Source organism: Misgurnus anguillicaudatus, chromosome 19, assembly GCF_027580225.2.
Source record: "Misgurnus anguillicaudatus chromosome 19, ASM2758022v2, whole genome shotgun sequence".
NCBI lineage: Eukaryota > Metazoa > Chordata > Actinopteri > Cypriniformes > Cobitidae > Misgurnus > Misgurnus anguillicaudatus.
The window spans coordinates 38,685,519-38,709,372 of record NC_073355.2 but is presented as its reverse complement, the minus strand read 5'-3'; the positions used below and the strand labels follow the sequence as shown (position 1 = coordinate 38,709,372).

The window sequence follows — 23,854 nt, the reverse complement described above, 5'->3', positions numbered from 1 at the left end:
AAGTCTAAGATTGCCCTTTTTACAACAAAACCCAGCACCATGTTTTCATTCTTGATGTGATCTGTATAGGCTACTGTATGATTGTTAATTCGACTGGATTGCCACATTGAACTTGAAAGCGTGACGCGCATATCCGATAGTGCGCGTGCACAGCCAGAGCTTAAACGACTTCATATTCACGTCTTTTTGGCTTAAACGGACAAATGCTCATATGTCAAAATAGCTGTCTTGGTGATTTTGATACTAAACATTTGGTTACTGTACGTCTTAAACGAATATCTTTAATTAACTCTTTGTCATTAAAGTTAATTAAATATCAAAAGAAAACGTTTGCATCTTCTGTATCTTCATAAAGAAAGATTAATCCAAACATCCTTTGTGTTGAGCTCTGCTATTTGAAGTAAGTTAAAGGTTTATCACGGAGTTTAGATTTCCTGAGCTTTTGCTTCATTAAAGGGATAGTTCACAATATGAAAATTCTGTCATAATTTTTACATCCTTATGTTGTTCTAAACCTGTACGAATTTCTTTTTTCTGATGAACACAAAAGAAGATATTTTGATAGATGATGGTATGCACATAGCTGTTAACCATTGACTTCCATAGTAGGAATAAAAACAACATGATGGATATACCATTAATTGTGTTCTTACCATCATTTATCAAAATATCTTCTTTCGTGTTTATTAAAATAAAATGCAGGTTTAGAACAACATAAGGGTGAGTGAATGATGACAGAATTTTCATTTTTGGTGAATCCCTTTAACAGACAGTAAATTAGATGTAAGAAATACAGTAGAAAGATTTAAAATTCACCCTTATTATGTTTACATCAGAAGATTAATTTATGCTTTCTTGATACATGGTTACACGTCATTTTCTTTTATGGACTATGGACCCCCTAAAGTAGCTTTGGCCACCCCCTGGCCACCCCATTAAAAAAATTCTAGTTCCGCCACTGTGTATCAAAAGCTGCACTAACCGACAGCAAAATATAATTTAAGGCAGACTCAGTAGTATGTTTTTTCCTGAAACCTGATGGAAATGTTTCACAAGTATTAATTTTTTTCACAAGTAGGAATTTTTGTACTTGCAAAAGTGCCGATTTCTCTACATTTTTTGCTATAAAAGGTAAATGCATTACTATAATAAACACAGTAATTTGCTAACTGTATAAACCATAATTTATACTAACAAGTGTACTTTCTGACATACAGTAAATAAGAATTTTCTCTTAGCAGCTCTGAAACAATGTGCATTGTGAAAGGCACTAAATAAATCTGAACTGATGGGAATTAAATTGTTATTTCTACACTGATGTCCCTCATTCACCTACAATAACAGATTCACACAACACTATCTGTACACTTACTGTTTCACACAAACATTATTCATTCAAACAGTACAGCATGAAATAAAGATTTAAACTCTAAGAGCTGCATGACAAGATTTAGTAAAAATCCAGGAGCAGTAAATAACTTGATCCTGTAGACAATGTAACAGTAATTGATGTGTAGTTAAATCCATAGAGAGAAGATAATACTCACAGAGAACTAGAGGAAGAGAAATCAACTCCATACTGATCTACTGATGACTGACACTTAAACAATAAACACTCTATGTTAAAAACTCAAGACTTCCTGTACAACACCCCACACCTCATCTGCATGCAATGGTGCATATTATCAGTCCAAAAAGGTATTCATAACTGGCTAAACTCAACTCTGTAACAAATACAGTACTTTGCAAAAGTCTTACACCACCATGCCAGAATTAGATTTGTTATTTTTGCAATGTTATAGTGATAATTTATAATTGTTTCTCAGTCTCTTTAATAATAGAATACAACCAGAAAATACAGGAAATGTGTATATAACAGACCCAGTTCCGGCTGCCTTGAAGGTCATCACACCACTGATCTACTGCCTTGCCTTCTTCCAACATGATGCCCAGCCGATGTCAGACCAACCTGTGTATATGTATATATATATATATATATATATATATATATATATATATATATATATATATATATATATATATATATATATATATATATATATATATACATATATATATATAAATCATAATTTTAAATGTTTTACTTCTCATAAAATTGTATAAAATAGTAATTAATATATAGTGATCCTCTATAGAATCAGCTATGTCTGGCTTTCTCTCAAGGTTTTTTCCCTCCTATGACTTTTTCCCCTCCTGACTAAAAAAGCCAGGAGGGTTTTTTCAACCCCTGGGGAGTCAGCTGACATTGGCTTAACTTGGCACTCTCTTCTATATGTTACATTATTACTACGCTCGCCAGTACTGTTTAATCTTAGCAGCTGTATTCTACTGCTTATGTTGTCCATCGATTTGTCTGTGTTTTTTCCTGCATCTATTAATGTAAAGCTGCTTTGAAATAATTAAACAATTGTGAAAAGCCCTATATAAATAAAATTGAATTGAAATTATATAAAGACTGTATAAAAATGTAAACTGATGTGTCAAGTTTTTAGAGTAAACAAGTCTGGTGGTGGTGGCCTAAGACTTTTGCACTGTACTGTACATGTACTATGCTTTATTTGAACTAAGGTAATCTTGTTGTTTATTTTGCTTGTTATCTGAAATAAACTTCTCTAAAAGGACTCTGTTGTTATTGATTCTTTGCGGAGTTTATCGGAAATTACATTTTGTTTCACAAAAGCCATTTGTTTATGTTATTACTGCTAAAACCATCTATACTGAATAAATAAATGACATAATTGATGATTCAATGAATTAATAAACTAATATTATATATAGTAAACATAGCATAAAAAACTAATTAATATTAATTTCACATAGAATCAGGGCGAAAGTAATGCAAAACAAAAGTAACAAAGTGATTTTCTTAGAGCCCTGACCACATTTGCATTCCAAACTATGACAGTATCTATAGCACGCAACCCTTGATAGAGCTGACAAATATTGCATTATTTCTTCATCTGTTTTTGACCATGGATCAAGTAAATTCCTTTATTTTTTTCTTATAACATATTGTGTTTCTGGTTCTGGTTTGACTGATCAATCTACAGGTTATTTAGTGCTGTAACACATGCAAAATAAAAGTAAATCGGGTTTAAATGTCAGGAGTTCCTGGTGGTATGACAGTAACACTTTTGTCCTGCTGCTAATAATGTTGCATGATATTGAGAATTTTTTATTTAATTTAATTTAAGTGTTCATACGGTTGAGAAATGTTTTATTCTCAAAAATTTAAGTTTGTACTGTCGAGTTGCTTTTGAAACATTTGATGAAACTGAAATTTAAAATATATTAACAAGGTCACAGCCATGTATATTTATTAAAAACAAGTGTAACACAAAGACCTATCTTGTTCTTTTGTGTTACTTTTGACCCACCTGTGTGTTACTTTTGTCCCAGCTGATATGGGTTGAAAGGAACATTGTGCTACTTATGTTCAAAGTGAATTAATTTTACATTTATTTAAAAATTCCACCTGGTATTGATAGACCACACTTGTGAATTACTGACCACAGCAAACATATATCTCTGTCTAAAATATTAGCTTTTAAAATTAATTTTTTCTGAAAAAAAAAATGTATTTTGCCCCTTACCAAAAGCGTACACACTTTTAGGTTGTGGTATATAAGTATGCAAATTGGAATGCAGCATACATGTTTGGCATGCAATTCTACACAAATGTTTGATTGCAATTGTGGTAGTGCAGTTGTAAGTCAATGGAAAAATTTGAAGCTGCTGAGCAACACATTTGTTAAGACCGCAAAACTGAAATAGAAACGAAACTTTAACCACTATGAAGCTTATGATCAGATCAGAGTTTGACAATAGCTAGCTATGTTTCCATAGCCTTACCTATTTATATGCACTGGCAAATGCACAACATTTACTCGATTGTCAAGTTGACTTTTGAGACTTTGGGCTTCACACCTGTGATTGGTGGATTGGTTTGATCAGTGACACGCATGATCTTTTGTTACACACTCGTTGTGAAATACAAGTCAAAATATGATAGACCATAAAGACATCACGCAGAGGTTTAAATCACGCACAAAATACATCAATCGTGTTCTGTATCTCATCAATGTAATCAAAATCTCATCTTTAGTGTATGTCTAGTCTATATGCTTGTTGTATCTCACAGTAAGTTTGTTTATGCAATATGAACATGTGGTTATGTGATTCCCATACATAAATGCAGGCAATATCCAACTTACATCATTGCTTGCTGGTGTTTGTTAGCTTAGTTTGTTAGATCAGTCTGAATTATCATCGAATGCTTCCCCTTTGTTTCTCATTATTATTTTTTTTAGTAAGACGTCACCCTCAAGTTGAAGTACTGTATTAATTACATTGTTTTAAATTCATTCTACAGTATAAGGAATTTGCAAGCAAAGGATATATCTGATAGGGGCTTGAAAATATTTTTCTGTACCAAAGTAGGGCCCGGTGGAAAAAGTTTGGGAACCACTGGCTTACAGTAAATTCATGACCTTTAGTTAAAAAAAAACCGAATGATTTTGTATCATTTTGAATAAGACAATGGGCACTATTTTTATCTTTTATATTCAATAATTTTGTCTCATACGATGAGTCAGCCTCAGGGGCGGATCTACCGGGGTGGCACGGGGTGGCAGTTGCCACCCTAAATAAAAGCATTGCCACCCCATATGCCACCCCAGCGCTGGTATCCTAATATATATAATATATACCCGAGTAGGCTCTTTTAACCAGAAAGGCAATGTAGTTTTTCTCTGCGTGTGTTTAGGGGTGGGAGACACATATCTGACGATGATTGGTGTGTGTGTCTTAGAGGGGGTGGGACAACCACATAGCTGATTGTGATTGGCTTAATTTCCATCGTTAGCCAACCAGAGGCAGCAGAGTTCATATACAAGCACGAACAGCAGAAAGTCTTTTACAGTGTAAAAAAAGTCCGTGCAGTCTTGTCAACTTGGTCGCTATATTAAGAAACTTTTTAGACCCCTTTAGCGACTTTATTAAAAACGACTAGGACAAATCTAGCGATCTTTCCTGGCGTGGTTGGAAACTTTTGGAAACTGCCGTGAAAGCATGCATCACCCCATCCAAGGCACTCACATGCAGCCCGGTTCTCGCGCTGCAGTCCATCCGTGATCTGAGTCGCACAAACCCCCGACAACAGAGCGATGGAAAGTACAACGAGCTCAAAACAAAGGTAGCGGACGCAAGCACAAAGTATAAAAAGCACAAACGTTACTTTTCCATCGTTGAAGTGAAAGGCAAGAATGTTTATGAATGTGCAACTTATGCCCATGAAGAGAGAGTCTCTTCACGTCTGTAGCAAGTAATTCTGATCTAATAAAGCACCTCACATCATCACATGCTGGAAAAAAATAGTGTTTTCTCTTTAGTGTCTTTAAGTGATTAAGTTGAGCATCACATCAGCAAATCAGAGTACTGAATACGGTCATATTTTACAGATAAATGTTGCATCAGGATAAAAATACAAAAGTTAAACTGTTGATTGTTTAATATTAATATATAAAAACAACTGAACTGCACGTTTGTGTAAGCAGTAAATATCTTTTAAGCAGTTCTTTCTAGTTAGCCCGTCATGTCTTGTTAGCTAGTGCAGCAATCAAAATATTCCATACGTGCATATATGAAATCACTCGTTATGATATAGTCTTCATTAAGGAGACAAAATATTCAGTGTTGTGTATGTTTAGAAAGCTTGAAAGACAAAACTTAATGATACTATGAAAAGAAGGCTGATATCCATTTTTTTAACCAAAAATAATAGAAAAATCAAAGACTATGGGAGTGGAAGGTACAAATAAAACACAAAAATATGTTGTGGGGAAAGGAGTAGATGAAGTCATGAAAGAATGAAACATATGGATGGCAAAGAGCTAAAAAGAAGTGAATAGACAGAAATCCATCATGAAGTGAGTGAAATGATTAAAGAAGAGGGTTATGAGAGATGTGTGCCTTTCAAATATGTTTTACATTAATATAAACTAGGCAAACCTATTTTATTTATATAACAGTCTTTATACCATTATGTTCAACCTTGCTCATCATGGTTACAGTCAGTGTTTTTAGATATTGGTAAGATGTGTGTATTAAGACAAAGGGTGCTACAGTAGAGATGCTAATGGCGCTTTTCCATTGCACAGCACCCCACGGTTTAGCCCAGCCTGGGTCGGGTCAGCTCACCTCACTTTGGCGTAGTTAGCTTTTCCATTGAGTTTAGTATCACTTCGCAGTGGGAGGAATTATAGGCGTGTCGTTATATTTGCGCTGCATACGGCTGTGACATCATACAAGTGAGAGCGTCCTTGTACATTCCCATACATTTATTTATCAGTCCGCCACAAAATTAAAATTGGCCACCACAAATAGATGTTTACTTTGCACATCGCGTTTATAATTACCTATGTCTCACATGACAGTTTCTGTTCAAACACCCGTGGCGTCAGTCAACAGCTCCGCTGAGCCTCAATGAAGTTGCATTAAAGCATAAATAATACTGACGTGCACGTCGCGAATGTGCCGCCACAAAATTCAAATTGGCCACAACAAATTGAAGTTTACTTTGCACATCGCGTTTATAACTACATCTGTCTCACATAACAGTTTCTGTTCAAACACCCGTGGCGTCTGTCGACTGCGCTCCGCTGAGCCTCAATGAAGTTGCATTAAAGCATAAATAATACTGACGTGCACGTCGCGAATGTGCCGCCACCAACTGCAAGTCTGGAAAAAACTTTTATGTGTTCCTGATTCACAACCTGTGGATGTTTTTAATCGCTAAAAGGGTGTTTGGAAACTTAAAACAGAGCACAGATGACAACATGTTTGCTCGAGACAGCGCAAGCTAGCAGCAAGCTTAAGCTAAAGCGAATATTTGAATAGGATGACGGCGGCGATGACGATTCTCTCAGACCAATCAGTGAACTACAGTGTTTACGCGTCACGTTTGGTATCAGCTCGGGTCGCTTGGAACCCCAACCGAGGTGGTAAGAAAAAAAGTATCGGGTACTACGAAGTGATCCCAATGGAAAAGCTCCCAAAAGTAAGCTGACCCGACCCAAACTAAACCAAACCGTGGGGTACTATGCAATGGAAAAGCGCCATTAAGGTAGCTGCTTGGGTACTTATAGGAACATTTGTTGTTGCCTGTTTTTATGTTATAAAAATTTGAGGTCCAGTGTATACACCGCATATAGTATATACAGTATATAATTTTTTGTATCCACGACAACCATGCAAGGATGCTTACTTCATTGCCACCCCTCGTAGTTCTCATGCCACCCCCTTGCCACCCCATAAATAATTTTCTAGATCCGCCCCTGGTCAGCCTCAAGTTTTGTCTGGCCTGAGCTTTCTGAAAATTCAGCAAGAGTCTCCAATATAGGACCCAAAAGTGTCAGCACTTTATGCACCTGACCACAATCACAGGACCTGTCGATCTCCAAAGTCATTTTCCCTGGCCGCTGCTGTTGCTGGATTTCCATAAATCTAGCATGTGACCCCATCATTAAACTATGCAAGTTGTTAATGACGTCAAAAAATTTTGATATGCTTGGGGACACCTTTGATGCTGTGCACAGGACGAGGTTAAAGCGGTGGGAATTACAATATACTGCGTGAGGAAATTTTTTTTTTTTTAAATCACATGTACTGCACCCCTCCTTTATTGCCCAACATAACTGATGCTCCCAGCCTGATCTCACAAAATGTGAAATTGTCACGCATTATTTTGCTCAGTTTTGCATGACATTGTCACATATTTCCACCATTTCCACCCTGCCACGACTTTCTTTTCCGTGACAGTTTCATGTATTGGTTACTCTACTGTTTTTCCTATTTTCTTACAATTGTCGCTTTGGTTTGGGGTTAGAACAACTTTCTGTTACATAAAATGACATCCTTACCCAAACCCAACTCTAACCCTAACGTCAGGCGACATCCTCTTGGATGTTAAAAAGCATACGAAAAAAATAGTATAAACCAATACTTTAAGTGACATCGTAACGCAAACAGCAAATCTAACCCCAAACCGAAGCGACAATTGTTTAAAAATAGGAAAAACAGTTGAGTAACCAATACGTGAAACTGTCACGGAAAAGAAAGTTGTGGCAGGGGCACATGGAAAATGGAGGAAATATGTGAAATTTGTGAGATCAGATTGGATGCTCCGTCAAACTTAAATCCAACACACAAAGCTGGATCCAGCTAAAGGCTCCAATACTTTGAGGATTTTTCCTGCATCTGCCTTCATGTCCCGCGTCTCTACAAACCCCACAGCTATTTCCTTCAACACGCCTTTATGTATGTATCAGATACAGATTGCCACAAGCTCTTTTTTGCCAAATCTTTACATTCGTCTGACAAAATTGCGTAGTATGTGTCTGCATCATCGTGCAAATCCCCTTTTATTTTGAAAATAATTAATGATGCCATGATTCCAGTATTTCATTTTGGATGTTAGGGCTAGTGAGTTTTGCATTGCGAGGCAATTTGTCTAGTCGCCTTTTTATTTCTGGGTGATAGCTGGAGATCACATTAAAAAAGTTGCCTTTATTCAGTGCCTCTTGGTTTCACGATGCCCACGCAAGGGAATTTCTTGTTTTGCACAGAATAAAATGAGGTCTTTTACAATTTGAATGTGTTCTGTATTCCTTTGATTACTTAACATTTGGTAAAGTGCCGTTTCATTTTAGTTTAACATACCTAACGTTAGCTAAACGTTGGTGTCCCTCTGTAAAATGTTTTCGCGGTGTGTGTGTGTGTTTGTTTGTTGGGGGGGGGGGTCGAGTGGCAAGACGTTGTTCAAAATACAAAATACGCTATATTGCACTACTACTCGCAAAATGTACTTATTCCTTATCATAATATGGAAAACAAAGTTGAAAAACAATATGATTTATTTTTATACAGTAGGTCAAGTAAGAAAGATTAAGATTATGCAGGATTTCATTTACATCATTTTGAATTCTGCACAACAGACATTAACAGACAAACAGAGCATTCAGACATTTGTGCATTTATGAGGAAGACTGAAAAGATTATTCATGTATATTAGCTCAGTACTAAAAGTCAGGTCATCTTACATGAAATGCTAATAAAAATATGATAAAAAACGAAAAAAAAAAAAAAAAAACGATCATTCTATTAGACAATCAAAGATTGGCAAGCTTTTACTCTGATGCACATGAAGGTTTGGATTGATAATATTAGGATTAGTTAAAGTATTGCTGTATTTTTCTCCTCTGGTCTTTTAGTTAATATGAGCCTAAGTCACATCAACTGATCCAGAAGCCACATCTGAAAAAAAATGTATTGTAATTATTGTATTGTAAGACTAAAGAATTGGAATCCTTCAATATTTTATTTTAATCTTAGATACTGAAAGATGCTGTTTTCATTTTGTTTATTATTTATGTAGTTGATCTCACCTTGATCACTTCCCTTTAGATCAGTTTAGAGTATACAGTGTCTTCACTTTCACTTTTAATCCCTAAAAATTCAGAAGTTGTGAAAATTAATTAGAAATAACATGAAGTTCAAACCGAGCATCAGAATGGTGAAGAAAAAGTACACACTGCACCTGCACCTTTAAATACATTCAAAATACAGTGGATGAGAAATGTGGGTTGTTGTAAGTATTAGACAAAACATAAAGAAACAGTTTGTCCAAAAATGTAAATGTTAAAGAAGCATAAAGAGTCTTTATTACAGTACATTCATTACTGACCTTTAACAGAGAGAGTCACATGATCACTGTACTGTGAGGATGAGGGTCGTCCATCTCTCTCTACTCTACACCAGAACTCATCCTGATCTGATGGTGAGCTGATGGTGTAGATGTTTCCCACAAACACTGAAATTCTACCTTTATACCACAGATATCTCCAGCCACTATACTGATCCTCTATCTCACACTTCAGAGTGACTGTCTCTCCAGTGAACACAGATCTGTCTGGTGTTACGTTCACTGTAGCTCTGGGTAAAGCTGAGGAAAGTAAAAATGAAGTTATAACTCATCACATTTTGTTTACATTAATTCACAAATGTGAATGGGTTTAAATAAAACAATATATTTCTGATCCCTTTAAAACACAGACACAACCATTGACATAACATTTCTGATAATTATGCTTCCGTTTTTATTTCTCTATTTTACGGATACTGATGTTGAACTCACCTGTCACAGTGAGATAAACAGGAGAGCTTGGTAGTGAAGTCTGTGGTCGTCCATGTCTTCCTGGTATACACCAGTACTCATCCTGATCAGATTTAGTAACTCCATTTATAGTGAGAGAGTCTCTGTTTACAGTGTAACGCTCAGAGTTAAACACTGAAATACGACTGTTAGACCACAGATATCTCCAGTCACTGTACTGATCCTCAATCTCACACCTCAGAGTGACTGTCTGTCCAGTGAACACGGATCTGTCTGGTGTTACTCTCACTGTAACTCTGGGTAAAACTGAGGAAAGAAGAAAATGAGCTTATTAATCTCTTCACAGATCTGTTTATATAAAAGACACAAATCTATTAAATTTAGTCACCTTCAGTTTGTCCAGCATTGATGTTTAAAATCAGCACTGTAGACAAAAAAAAGAGAAAAACTTTGGAATGATAAATACTTTTACATTTGAGATGTAAATATGAATAACACTATACTGTATATAACAATGTGTGATCAACTGACAAAGATATCCCTTAAATTCAGATGTTCTTAAGCAGAGTTGTAGCAACTTCCTATTCCTTTTACAAATATTATTCACACAATAAACGAAAACAGAAGAAAGCCTTTTCCCATTTTTTGTGATATTTCTTTTTCCATATTTGCCCAATTTTACCTTCCATTGTTTAAAGCTGCTAGTTTATCTGCAAACCAACCAGCACTTTTAACACTGCAGTAAAATGTAAATGTAAACTCATGAGCACTACAGTACATAATGAAACACACTGTTAGTTATCTCATCATACAACGGGTGTAGCTGAATCTTTATATTCATGAGTGAATTTTTGATGACACAACATACAGAGAATGTGTGTTGTATTGTAGTTTCATAAAGCTGTTTTTAATCCTGATAAAAAACAACACACTGGTGAGCTCAGCAACATAAAAATCCTGTATGTCTATATAGGATAACAGTGGTGGATGATCGCATTATTCTCTCCATGATAAAGAAAACCACATTTACAATGTCCAGAACACTATACTGGAGGTAAAGATGTCATTGTCAATCAAAACAATAAAGAGAAGATATTACAAGGAGAAATACAGAGGGTTCACCACAAGATACAAAAGACACAAGAATAGGAAGGGAAGATTAGACTCCAAAAAAGTCAGACAAGCTCTCAAAAAGCTTTTTTGGAGAGATTAAACTAATATTAACCTGTATAAGACTAATGAGAATAAAAATGATGGAGAAGACCAAGAACATCTCATGATACGAGCAGACAACATCTTCAGTAAAATAGTGTTCAGGCAGTGGGATTGCATTTCCATGCATGGTTTCCTAAGGCACTGGGTCGCTGGTGTTTTTAGGTGTTGTAACAGAGGACAGAAGCATTCAGATTAATTTAAGACTTCTCTGGACGTTGTGAAGGGGTTTTACTTTATCATGGTGAGGATAATGCGATCATCCACCACTGTTATCCTATATAGACATAGACGATTTTTATGTTGCTGAGCTCACCAGTGTGTTAGGATGCACCAAATTGTTGATCTGGTCACTCTTAATGTTCCTGCTATCTCTCTGATGGATTTGTTGTGTTTTTGAAACAGCTTTTAAGTCAACTGTCCCATTACTTTTGACCCCTTTAAAAAGGGGGAGCTACATATTAAACGGCTGTAATTCCTAAATCCTTCAGCCAATTTGTATGTGAATACCCTCAAAATAAAGCTGAGAGTGTCCACTGTAAGCCATAATATGACTATAACTGGAGTACATTTTGGTAAACAGCAAAAATAACACAAAATGTGCCTTTGTCCCAATATTTATGGACCTGACTGTACAGGAAATGATGTCATGACAGCTCTGATGGCACCACAGACTAAACATAGCTATATGCACAAAGTCCTAAACAAGCAGTGCTTAAATACTCACCTACTTTAAATTCATTTGCTATACACGGTTACATGTACAGCGGGGAAAATAAGTATTTGACACATCAGCATTTTTATCAGTAAGGGGATTTCTAAGTGGGCTATTGACACAAAATGTCCACCAGATGTAGCCATCAAGCCAAATATTGAATTGATACAAAGAAATCAGAAAATGTAAGTATACAAGTTAAGTCATAATAAATAAAGTGAAATAACACAGGGAATAAGTATTGAACACATGAAGAGAACAAGGTGCAAAATGGCATAGAAAGCCAGGAGATCACCTGAAATCTGTCAGTATTGAGAGAGAAACCCTGGCTGAATCCGAAATCGCATACTTACTGAGTAGGTACTTAATTTCACTGAGTACCTACTTAACGAGCGCTAAAAGAGTACGTACATTATCGCATGATAGCGTTAAGTATGGATATCATCCGCCATGTTGACGTGATCTTGTGACCTGTGACGTAATAGACTTGTTCGAGTTCATGCGCAGAACCACAAGAACCGACAGGAGGATAACATCACAATACCGCGAGAGCGACTCGAAATCAGACTTCTCTGTTTGATTTCTGGAATCGCTCTCGCGGTACTTTGATGTCATCCACCTGTTGGTTCTTGCAGCGGTGCATGAACTCGAACAAACCTAATAACAGGCATGAAAACGTATGCGTGTGTATAAGGGACAGGTGCACTAACACCTGATTGCATCAGTAACTTGACAACTCTACAACGGTCTCTATCAGGGTTACAGATATTATATTACACATTATTTTTTAGTGGACAAAAATAAGTAAAACAAAGCAGACTGTAATGTAATATGTATTGTCAGATGACATGTGATTATATACACTTTAGTGAAGCAATGATGCTCTTTTATTTACTTAAAACAACAGGAAACATGAATAAAAAAATAATAATGAATAAAACCATCACAATAAATGAAAACGTATAGAAGTGAATACCATATGAAACAAAACTTTATTCAAATGTATTTTTTTAAGAAACTATCACATATTTACTGTCACCTCAACACAGCTGTGATAATTCTACAGCTTTATTTTCATAAATCAGCTGAGCACTTTGTGGTATATCCTGGGTCTGTGCGTGAAGTCAGGATGCTGGAACAGCCCTGCGTTTGTATGGAAATCACCCGATTGGCTGGTCTCCGGTCGATTGCTTTACTTTTCCGTGGCATCATGGGAAAGCTGGGATAGAAGTGTCCATCCGATGCTTGCTTCCAAATTTGGGCGGACTCAGTAGGGTATCTGGGGATTTTTCGCCTACTGATTTAATGAATACTGAGGATTCGAAAATACTAGATCTGTTCATGTACTATATTTTAGGAAAGTATGCTGTTTCGGACGATACTTAAGTACACGTGCCTCTGAAACTCACGAGAAATAGTCCAAAATACCGGTAATTCTCGCCTACCCTTTTACGTATACTGAGGTTTCGGACATACTATTCGTTCTATATAGTATGGCAGTATGCGGTTTCGGATTCAGCCCCTGCCCCCTATCAGTACTAATTGATATCAGCTGCTTTAGTCCTAATTAATAGCCTATAAAGGCTTCTCATTACCCAGGAGGCACAGAGGAAAGACTTCATGATGGGTAAAAGCAAAGAACTCTCTCAAGATCTTCGTAATCTTATTGTTGAAAAGCATTTTGATGGTAATGGTTATGGGCGCATTTCCAGAATGCTGAATGTTCCTGTGAGCACTGTGGGGGCCATTATAAGGAAATGGAAAGAGCATCACTTCACCATAAACCAGCCAGGATCAGGTGTTTCACGTAAGATCCCTGTCCGAGGAGTCGGACAGGGCATGAAATGCAGGTTACAATAACAAGCGGAGTCCTACCTTTTCATGCCGAGCGGTGGAGTTTCCGTTCACCAAAAAAACAGTTTGTAAAGATGCATCGCTTGTGGGACAAGGTCCTCAGACATTCCTGGCTTGCTCCGTTCGCTGGCGGTGATATAGGATCAGGCTGATGATAGGTGAGCACAGGTCTGAAAAACATACAGTGGATAAATCCGCCATTATAGTCCAGGCAAACTAACTCATTTTGGAGCCAAAAATAGAAGTAATTGTAAAATAATTTTTTTCAGCATAGATCATTTCTATGAGGTGTCCAGAACAACATACTAAAAGTCCTAAGAAATCCTAGTTGAGGAAATATGTTAATTTCTCATCAATCCGAAATGTGTGTCAATAAGGCCAGGCAACAATACACCCCAATGGGGCTATATTTTTCCTTTACTCCTATCAAAATGAAACTTTACACAATGAAAGTACCCATGAAAAGTAATTTTTTTTGTATTACAAGTTGCTTTGAAAATTAAATTTAATATGCAAATGAGCTATACACTAATCGAAGATGCCCAAAATATACCCAAAAGTAACTTTTTTTTGTATTACAAATTTCTTTTGAAATGAATTTGAATATGCACATGAGCTTTACACTTATTTAATATGTCCTAATTTGCTTAGGCAGAAACACCATTCATATGTATGATAAATATATCGGCCCAATCTTCATCCAATCATCCTGCTGCTTTTAGACTGGCCTCTAACCTGAAAACTGCCTGGCTTGGTAGTACCTGCCAGGGGTATAACCCCCGCCGGTATAGTCTTCAGGGTCACGGGGAACACAAACTTCCCCACCATGTCAAAATAGCAACAGAAGGGGAGTTTTTTTTTTGGTGTTTTTGTTTTTTTGGTGTTTTGGTTTACATTTTTTTGTTTTTTTATCCAGCCTGGATCCTCGACCCCTTCTCTGTGGCTCTTGGTTCTGGCACCCCCTATATCAGTTCCTTGTTTGTTCTTTGCTTAGTTCTTCCCCTCTGGGTCATATTCATCTGATAAATCACAAATCAGGCAACTGTGAGTTTGTACAGCTAGTACCATGACATGATGTTTTATTAACAAAGTTTGGGAGGAACACATTCAAATAATCTACCAATCACCTTGTAATTACAACCAGCTGTCAACAATCTACCAATCACCTGGTAGATCAGGTGTCCACCTGATCAGCATCAATGGAAACCTATATAGACTGGCAAACAACTCACCCAGATTCCTTGATAGTTTCAGCATCCCTCCACCACCCATCTCCACACTCTTACCTGGTCACCTTCCTAACCAGAACAGGGGAAGTGTTCTGGGTTCTGGCCTAAAGCCGAGCCTGGAGCACTCTCCTCGCCAGGAAGCACTTCGGGCTCAGACCAATACTGAGCTCGGAGCCCTCTCCTTGGACAGCACACCAAATACGCATTCTAATAACTATCTGACTTATTTGCAGTCTTTCTTGCAACTACAGCGGACTACATCTAATATTTCTGTGGTGCCCCAGGCTGATCGATCATTATTGGCATAAATCTCCCATCCAAAACGAGATGTAGAATCACAGCCTAAAATGGCATGGATAAAGAGGAGATTGTCACACACCTTGGGACCCAGTAGTGTGTGGATTTACTGGGTTCCAAGGTGTGTGACAATCTCCTCTTTATCCATGCCATTTTAGGCTGTGATTCTACATCTTGTCTATTTGACATAGGAAAGGGAATGGCACTGAAAAAAGTAAAGAACGACACTAGCTTAGGTGTTCAGCCAGTCACAGGAAAATGTGGGAAAAGGCATCATCATTGCAGCAGGTGAAAAAGCTCTAGTATCACTGTATGGGGGCGAAAAGGATGAATCACTGGATATGCTAAGTAACTCAGAACTCATCTCCAGTGGAACCTTAATCTCTCCCTCCAATGTCAGCAGCTGCAAAGTTACATAGTCTTCGGGTCTTTTAACAAATGGAGTGGAAAGGGGGAAGTGAACGTATGGACCAAAAAGACTGGGGGTGGCATGTTTTGGATGGGAGATTTATGCCAATAATGACCAATCAGCCTGCGACACCACCAGAAATATAAGATGTAGTCCGCTGTAGTTGCAAGAAAGACTGCAGCACAAAGAGATGCACATGCAAAAAACATGGACTCCCTTGCACTGACATTTGCGGAGAATGTCGTGGTACTAGCTGTACAAACTCACAGTTGCCTGATTTATCAGATGAATATGACCCAGAGGGGAAGAACTAAGCAAAGAACAAACCAGGAACTGATATAGGGGGTGCCAGAACCAAGAGCCACAGAGAAGGGGTCGAGGATCCAGGCTGGATTTAAAAAAAAAAAAAAAAAAAAAAAAACAACAAAAAAAAAAAAAAAAAACACCAAAAAACTCTCCTTCTGTTGCTGTCCTTGACGTGGTGGGGAAGCTTGTGTTCCCCGTGACCCTGAAGACTATACCGGCAGGGGTTATACCCCTGGCAGGTACTACCAAGCCAGGCAGTTTTCAGGTTAGAGGCCAGTCTAAAAGCAGCAGGATGATTAGATGAAGATTGGGCCGATACATTTATCATACATATGAATGGTGTTTCTGCCTATGCAAATTAGGACATATTAAGTAAGTGTAAAGCTCATGTGCATATTCAAATTCATTTCAAAAGAAATTTGTAATACAAAAAAAGTTACTTTTGGGTGTATTTTGGACATCTTCGATTAGTGTATAGCTCATTTGCATATTAAATTTAATTTTCAAAGCAACTTGTAATACAAAAAAAATTACTTTTCATGGGTACTTTCATTGTGTAAAGTTTCATTTTGATAGGAGTAAAGGAAAAATATAGCCCCATTGGGGTGTATTGTTGCCTGGCCTTATTGACACACATTTCGGATTGATGAGAAATTAACATATTTCCTCAACTAGGATTTCTTAGGCCTTTAAGTATGTTGTTCTGGACACCTCATAGAAATGATCTATGCTGAAAAAAATTATTTTACAATTAGTCTGTCGTAAAACACTATTTTGCCTGGACTATTAGATCGGCAAGGAAGGCAGTCACAGTGAACAGATGGTGTTAAACAAATGTTAGCCGGTACCGTTTGGTGACGCTAACAGGCTATATGCTAAGAATGGGTGTTAGTAATAAAGGATTGTTACGTTTAGTTATACTATTCGATAACGTCAAGGTAAAGTTTTCCTGAGTTTAACTATTAAGTTATATTAAATAAATACGGATAAAATAGGAAAAAACACACAAACTTACCACTCAGATACGTCCATCAACAGTCTCTAAACTGATTATTGCTCAAATTCCATATCTTCATCTACAGGCTTAAACATAAGGTCTGTTTACACACACAGAGAGCTACTGAAGGAACCGCCCTGAGAAACAGAGCAGAGTTCAAAATTATTATTCATGACCCTTTCAAATAAATAGACAATTTCATTCAAATTGAGAAATCATATGGTTGTAAATGGACATGTAAAAAGTTCTCTGGATAATTTTTGCAATTAATAAAGCCACATACCATATGTAGACATCAGAAAACAATTTAACAGCTTTAACTCTCAATTGGGCCTTGGGGTCTATATGACCACAAACAACATTTCATATAGTTACAAAAAAGTTCCCCTTATTTCAGAGATATAAAATGTTGTGACTTTTCCTAAATAATCTATCTATATATACACAAAAACCTGGGCTTGAAATTGACTTTTTTCCATTTGTCAAAAAAATATCAATAAATCCAGCATAAATCAGAAAATTTCCACACAGAAATAAAGGCCTGGCACAAATGCAATGTAGAAAACACATGCTCACACACACACACACACACACACACACACACACACACACACACACACACACACACACACACACACACGGTCAAATTTCTGTAGCATTTTGTAAAAACAAACATTTCAAAATGTTTTTAAAACTACAAAAAATTCTACTATTTGAAATATTTATTTTGAATGTCCTTTTTAATGTTAATAGTGACAACTATTGCTGCATTTGAGGGAGAAAACAAATGTCAATAACAGCCATAAAACATATCCAAAATGTTCAGTATACATGATGAAGGCATTTATAATAACCTGTACTTGATGGTCATCTGTCTTTGTCTCTAACTCTCAACTGAAGAACAGACTGCAGTGCAGCAATGGTTTCCTCTGCAAAACTACTGAGGTTTAAACTTTATATACGATCAAATTATTCTGTTCATGTAGGCCCACTCAATACCTGATTTGAAAAAAACTTTCTAACAAAAACCATCATTCATGCCCTTAACATAAGTAGTTGTTCAGAATCAGTTCATCAGAAGAGACATGAACAAAGATATAAAGGTCGGTTGTTCTGTGAAATAAACCTCTATATGCAGTAAAAAAAAATCTCAAACAAGGGTTCCCTGTGTCAAAAAGTACATCTTCATTGTTCGAAGAACAAGACTGGGATGCCCCCAAAAAATATCAAACCTCTCTATGCAAGCCTTAAATATTAACTTTAACTGTGGTGAGAGCACAGACGATTTTTTTTATTATACAAAAACAGCTTATAATATAAAAGTATTAAAAGTGCTTGAAGATTATACTTAAACATGTGCATATATTATGTATTCCCAAACTAAGGGAAAACTTGACTTACTTGACTGAAATAAGAAGTCAAGTAAGTCCCAGATTTATCAGAGTCTTACACCAGTTATCCTTCTTGATATCAATCACTGTAAATATTTTGTATTGAGGAATCAGCAACTTTTTCTCATCAGGATACTGTTTTTGACAAATTAGTACCACGACATGTTATGATTTCAAAACAAGATTCATTCCAAATTTCATTAAGTATTAATAAGTATTAGTACATTTATTGCCCTCTCAGTAATTAAACTTTGATGATCTTCTTTTCTATCACAAAACTGAATTTCTACCTTTAAAGTAGGGCATTGAAAGATTAATAATCAAATCTCAAGTGTTATAATAATCACAGGTTGTTTTATGGATACATCTCTCTTATTTTTCTTTTATTTTGTCTGAGCATTAGTCACATCACTAGATCCAGAAGCCACATCTGAAAAAATGTAAAAGACTAAAATGAATTTAAATGATTTATTATTTCACTTTATTCTTGAATACTGATTGATGCTTGTAGTTGTTGTTTTGAGATGATACTTTTGAATGATGGTGTTATGTTATTTTGGTTTATCTCACCTTGATCTTCTCCCTTCTTCAGTTTGGAGTTCATGGTGTCGTCACCTTCACTTGTATTCTCTAACAAATTTCAAGTTGGGAAACTTCATTAGAAACAAAACCTGACATTCTCAGTTCTTTTCTATCAAGATGTTTTCTTTGAGGTCAATTACTCAATATTTACTTCTTGTTTATAGATCTGTTTTATAAAAGCACCTCACATCCATGCTGCATACGGAACATTATCAAATAACATTTTTAGTGCAGTACAAAAATAGTACCTGTGTGAATTAACATCTGAACTAATTTTAATAAGTGTTAGTTTGGTAGCAGTGGACAGCGGCTGGAAAAACGCATCAGGGATCGAGTAGGCATCACACCCTAACGATGATATTTTTTGAAAGTAGAGTTTCTTTTCATGACAGTCGAAGCGCGAAATGTTGTCTTCCGAAGCCATTTACTGTATTCATACGAATTATAGACAGTAAAAGATAAGAAATCCGTAAATCGTAGCAAGCTAGCTAATGCTTGTCAGTAGCCTACTGGTACTCAATAGGTACTCAAGATGTAAGCTGGAAAAAAGCAGATGACGTAAAAGGTCATATGACTGATATTCATGAATACTATGAAGCCGGTTTATTTGGTTAGCCAGGTAAGTTAAGGATCAGTTTGTGCAAATCCTGCGTTTTGGGTACCATTAAAATAGCTTGTACCAACAAGGCCTGTTCACATTGGCTTGGTTTTGTCAACTCGAAAATAATCCTGTAACCTTGAGTTTGTTTAGCAATTTTCATGGTACAGGTCCCGTTTTTTTCTGGTTCTCAAATCTGATTGGCTAACAGCCCTTCCCAGCCATGCGATATTCTACTAATATCATCACACTTTTTTTAACTTGTGCCGTTGAACTGTTGTATAAAAGCAATATCGCTCTTGAAGTTGTGTGATATAGCTCTTAAAGTTCTTAAAACTACATTTTAAACAGTAATATTGAGCAATATTGTTTTAATACAACCAGAGCATCTGCAAATTATGCATAAATTTTCCATTGTGTTTATACTTATACAGGATAAACTCTCACCTCTGATTGAGATCCAGCTCTTTGGAGACGCTCCTCTCTCTGGGTGTTTACAGTAGTAGAAACCCTCATGTGACTTTGAGACTGTAGGGATGATCATCGTGTCTCCTATAGTTTGATTCTGCACCACTGATTCATCTTTATAAAATTCAGCTCTCAGGTTAGAGGGATTTTTATATCGATATAAACAGTGTATAGTCAGAAGATCTCCTTCAGTCACAGGATGAACAGGACTGTCCAGAATCACATCAACATCTACACAACAGAAGAAATGACTGATGATTATAAATTTTAAAAAATAAACATTTAATTACATTTTCTGTTTAACTGTTTTGCCTAGCAGTTGATGAAACAAATGAACTAAAATCAGAGTGACTTTAAATTAAAAACCTTAATTATTTTCTAGGGACCAGAATATAATGGGGCTTGACCTGGGCAACCCAGTCTCACGGCAAGTTGTGTTATAGTCACAAAATATTTGATTAATTTATTTGTGTTCAGGACACGATTTTCTGCTTTTTGTGCCATGAGCACGAATGTCTTTTTCGTGTTACTCAGCACAATTTTCTATAAATAGTTTTTTGTGTCTGTGGCACGACTTTCTTTTCCGTGTCTTTTTATGTATTGTTTTCTCATAGTTTATTCCCTATTTTGTTTACCATTGTCCCTTGGGGTTGGGGTTAGAATGACTTTCTGTTACATTTCAGACATCCTAACCCAAACCCCAACTCTAACCCCATGCGACAATGATTTAAAAATAGGAAAATACAATGAGAAAAAAACATAAAATGACACGGAAAAAAAAGTTGTGCCACTGAGGCAAAAAACGATTTATAGAAATTCGTGCTGAGTGACACGAAAAAGACATTCGTGCTCATGGCACGAAAAAAGGAAAATCGTGTCCTGAACACAAATAAATGTATCAAATGTTTCGTGACTATAACACGTCATGAGTTAGGGTAGACCTGGGTGTACCTGTGGGTGCACCCTTGCCCTGCCCTAGCAATCATACAGATATGCTACACTTTGGCAACCACCCACAACACCTTAGTATTGTTATTTCAAGTATTAACATTAGCATTTATATTTCAGAAAATTTCAAATCTTAGTGTGAGCAATAATTCTAATGCTGTTTGCTTAAAGCTCCACTGATTATTGAAATTACTAAACTGTATTTAATGCTGCTTTTCTTCATTATACACTGACTGTAAAGCTTTCATGCATCTGCAATTAAATACTACTGTCATGTAGACTCACTGTGTACTGAGATATTAACAGGATGAAGTTTCTCTCCAGATTCAGACTGACACCAGTACACTCCAGTATCAGATGTGATAAGAGATCTGATTGTACATGTAGATGTTGTTCCTGTAGATCTTCTGACTGATGATGAACAAGGTTTCAGTTTGTCTGTGTATCTTCTTACTGTCCATCCAGTAGAGTTATTGTGATCCTCACAGCTCAGAGAGAGAGATTCAGATGAGAAGTGTTGAGATCTGTTGGGTCTGATGATCAGAGAGACTGAAGGAGAAACACCTGAGAAGAAAATGACAGAAAATCATCTTTATAAGAGATAAATAAATGAATGAATGAACGATATAAGACAGAGTGTACAAGATTGTTGTTGTGTAGTTGTGTGTGATGAACTCACCAGTGATCCACAGTGTTTGTGTGTTACTGTAATATGTGTGATAGACTGGATCTCCTCTCTCTGCTCTGCACATATAAACTCCTGTGTGCTTCACAGTCACTGAACTCACTGTGTAGATCCCTTTAGATCCTCCATTGCTGCTTGACACCAGCTCATAATCAACATCTCTATTCACTTTAAAAAGGATCAAAATGACTGCACATGAAATACATACAATCACCTTTCACCTTAAATGGGTTTGAATGAATCAGTTAAAGTATTTGTCAAGAGATGAATGATATATTACCTGAGGAGGGACTCTGTACAGTGAACCAGGTGAATGTCCAGTCTGTAGATGAATTTATAACCTCGCACATCAGAGTCACTGAATCTCCTTCAGTCAACCACTGCTGTGGAGAAACACTTAAAACTGTCTGTGGTTTATCTGAAAGTGATCAATCTCTCATGAATAACATGTTACACTTCATCTCTTCACACTAATAATGATGAACAAACATATAAACTCACCTGATGATACAGTCAGTGTAACAGCATCACTCATCTCAGTGTTTTGTTCACGTATCTTTCCTCTACAGGTGTATTTACCACTGTTAGTGTGTTGAATGTTGTTGATTTTACACTCTTGTGTCTCACAGGAGAACCATCTGTACAAGTTATATGGCTCTACAGTCCAGCTGTATGTCCACTCAGTGTCTCCTGTATCCTGTATGTCACATCTCAGAGTAACAGTTTCTCCTCTGAACAGCTGTGTGTCAGGATCAACACTCACTACAGGTTTAAGATTCTCTGTACAAACAACGTATTACACAAAAAAAATCCATTATCAAACAATACAGTAGTGGTAAATCATTTGTTTAATAATAACTCCTTCAGTATCTGATGTGATTTTAGGTTTTGATCCTGTATGAGAATAAAACACATTCAGATCCTGAAGAAGCTTCTCTCTGAGTCTTTATGAAATATAACAATAATATATTTCTGTTCCTCCTAAAACAATAACACAACTGATATAATGTTTCTAATAATTAACTGAATATGACTGTACAGTATATTGTGGATGATAATGAATACAGATAAACAGACTTACCTGATACTGTCAGTGTAACTGCATTACTGATGTGTGAGTATCTTGATCCTCTGGTCTCTGTTCCTCTACAGGTGTATTTACCTGCGTCAGACTTAGTAACAGATCTGATTGTGTAATACTGAAGTTTATTCTGCTGGATGATTGAATCTTTATACCAGCTGTACTGCCAGCTGCTGACTCCTCCTCCATTGATGACACATGTGAGAGTGACAGTGTCTCCTCTGAATACATGATCAGCAGGCCAAACAGACACTTCAGGTGTTGGTTGTACTGTAAAATTACAAAAATTCACACTGTAGATACAAATAGTGTTAAGTATTGTGTTACTTGATCCCAAAACATATCGATTTACAGGATTTTAAAGTGAAAGATTTATGGTCTAAACTGTAATATCCACTCATCCAGTGTCTTGGAAAATAATAATGTAAGTATAAATACTTACTCTGTACTGTCACTGTTATTGGTTCACTGTATTGTGTGTAAACATGAGGGTTTTCTTTTCTTCTGGCTCTGCACCAGTAATCTCCTCCATCAGAGACTTGCACAGATGTGATTGTTTTAGTTCCTGCCGTTTCAGTGGATTCAGTGTTTGAAGGGTTTATGAAGATAAACTCCCATCCAGTGGACTGATGAATCTCACAGATCATAGTAACTGTGTCTCCAATGAACACAGACGTCTGTGGCTGCACAGTAAGAGTTGGTTTTACATCTGTCAATATAAAATCATTGGGAGTTGCTTTTCATGTTACATGGCGATGGCACAACCGAACCCTACAGCAACACTTGTTATTGGCTATTTGCTTGTCACTCGGGGCACATTCATTTATCAGGGCATATAATAGGCTATTTAAGATCTAGGAACGGCGATGTAATGTGATGCATTAACAGGC

General features: G+C 36.6%; 1 protein-coding gene across 1 annotated transcript in view; it reads right to left on the bottom strand.

The window, feature by feature from the left end:
* The window catches only part of LOC129425603 (Fc receptor-like protein 5), a 50,347-nt gene that overhangs the window by 12,668 nt on the left and 13,825 nt on the right, over nt 1–23,854 (bottom strand). The window contains exons 13-24 of the mRNA XM_073856665.1: nt 23,407–23,673; nt 22,965–23,234; nt 22,164–22,301; nt 21,878–22,051; nt 21,484–21,762; nt 20,230–20,481; nt 19,173–19,232; nt 16,236–16,296; nt 15,277–15,383; nt 10,581–10,616; nt 10,214–10,498; nt 9,764–10,021 (exon numbers count right to left, since the gene is read on the bottom strand). Of these exons, the coding sequence (XP_073712766.1) occupies nt 9,764–10,021; nt 10,214–10,498; nt 10,581–10,616; nt 15,277–15,383; nt 16,236–16,296; nt 19,173–19,232; nt 20,230–20,481; nt 21,484–21,762; nt 21,878–22,051; nt 22,164–22,301; nt 22,965–23,234; nt 23,407–23,673 (2,187 nt within the window). The remainder of the gene's footprint in view (nt 1–9,763; nt 10,022–10,213; nt 10,499–10,580; nt 10,617–15,276; nt 15,384–16,235; nt 16,297–19,172; nt 19,233–20,229; nt 20,482–21,483; nt 21,763–21,877; nt 22,052–22,163; nt 22,302–22,964; nt 23,235–23,406; nt 23,674–23,854) is intronic.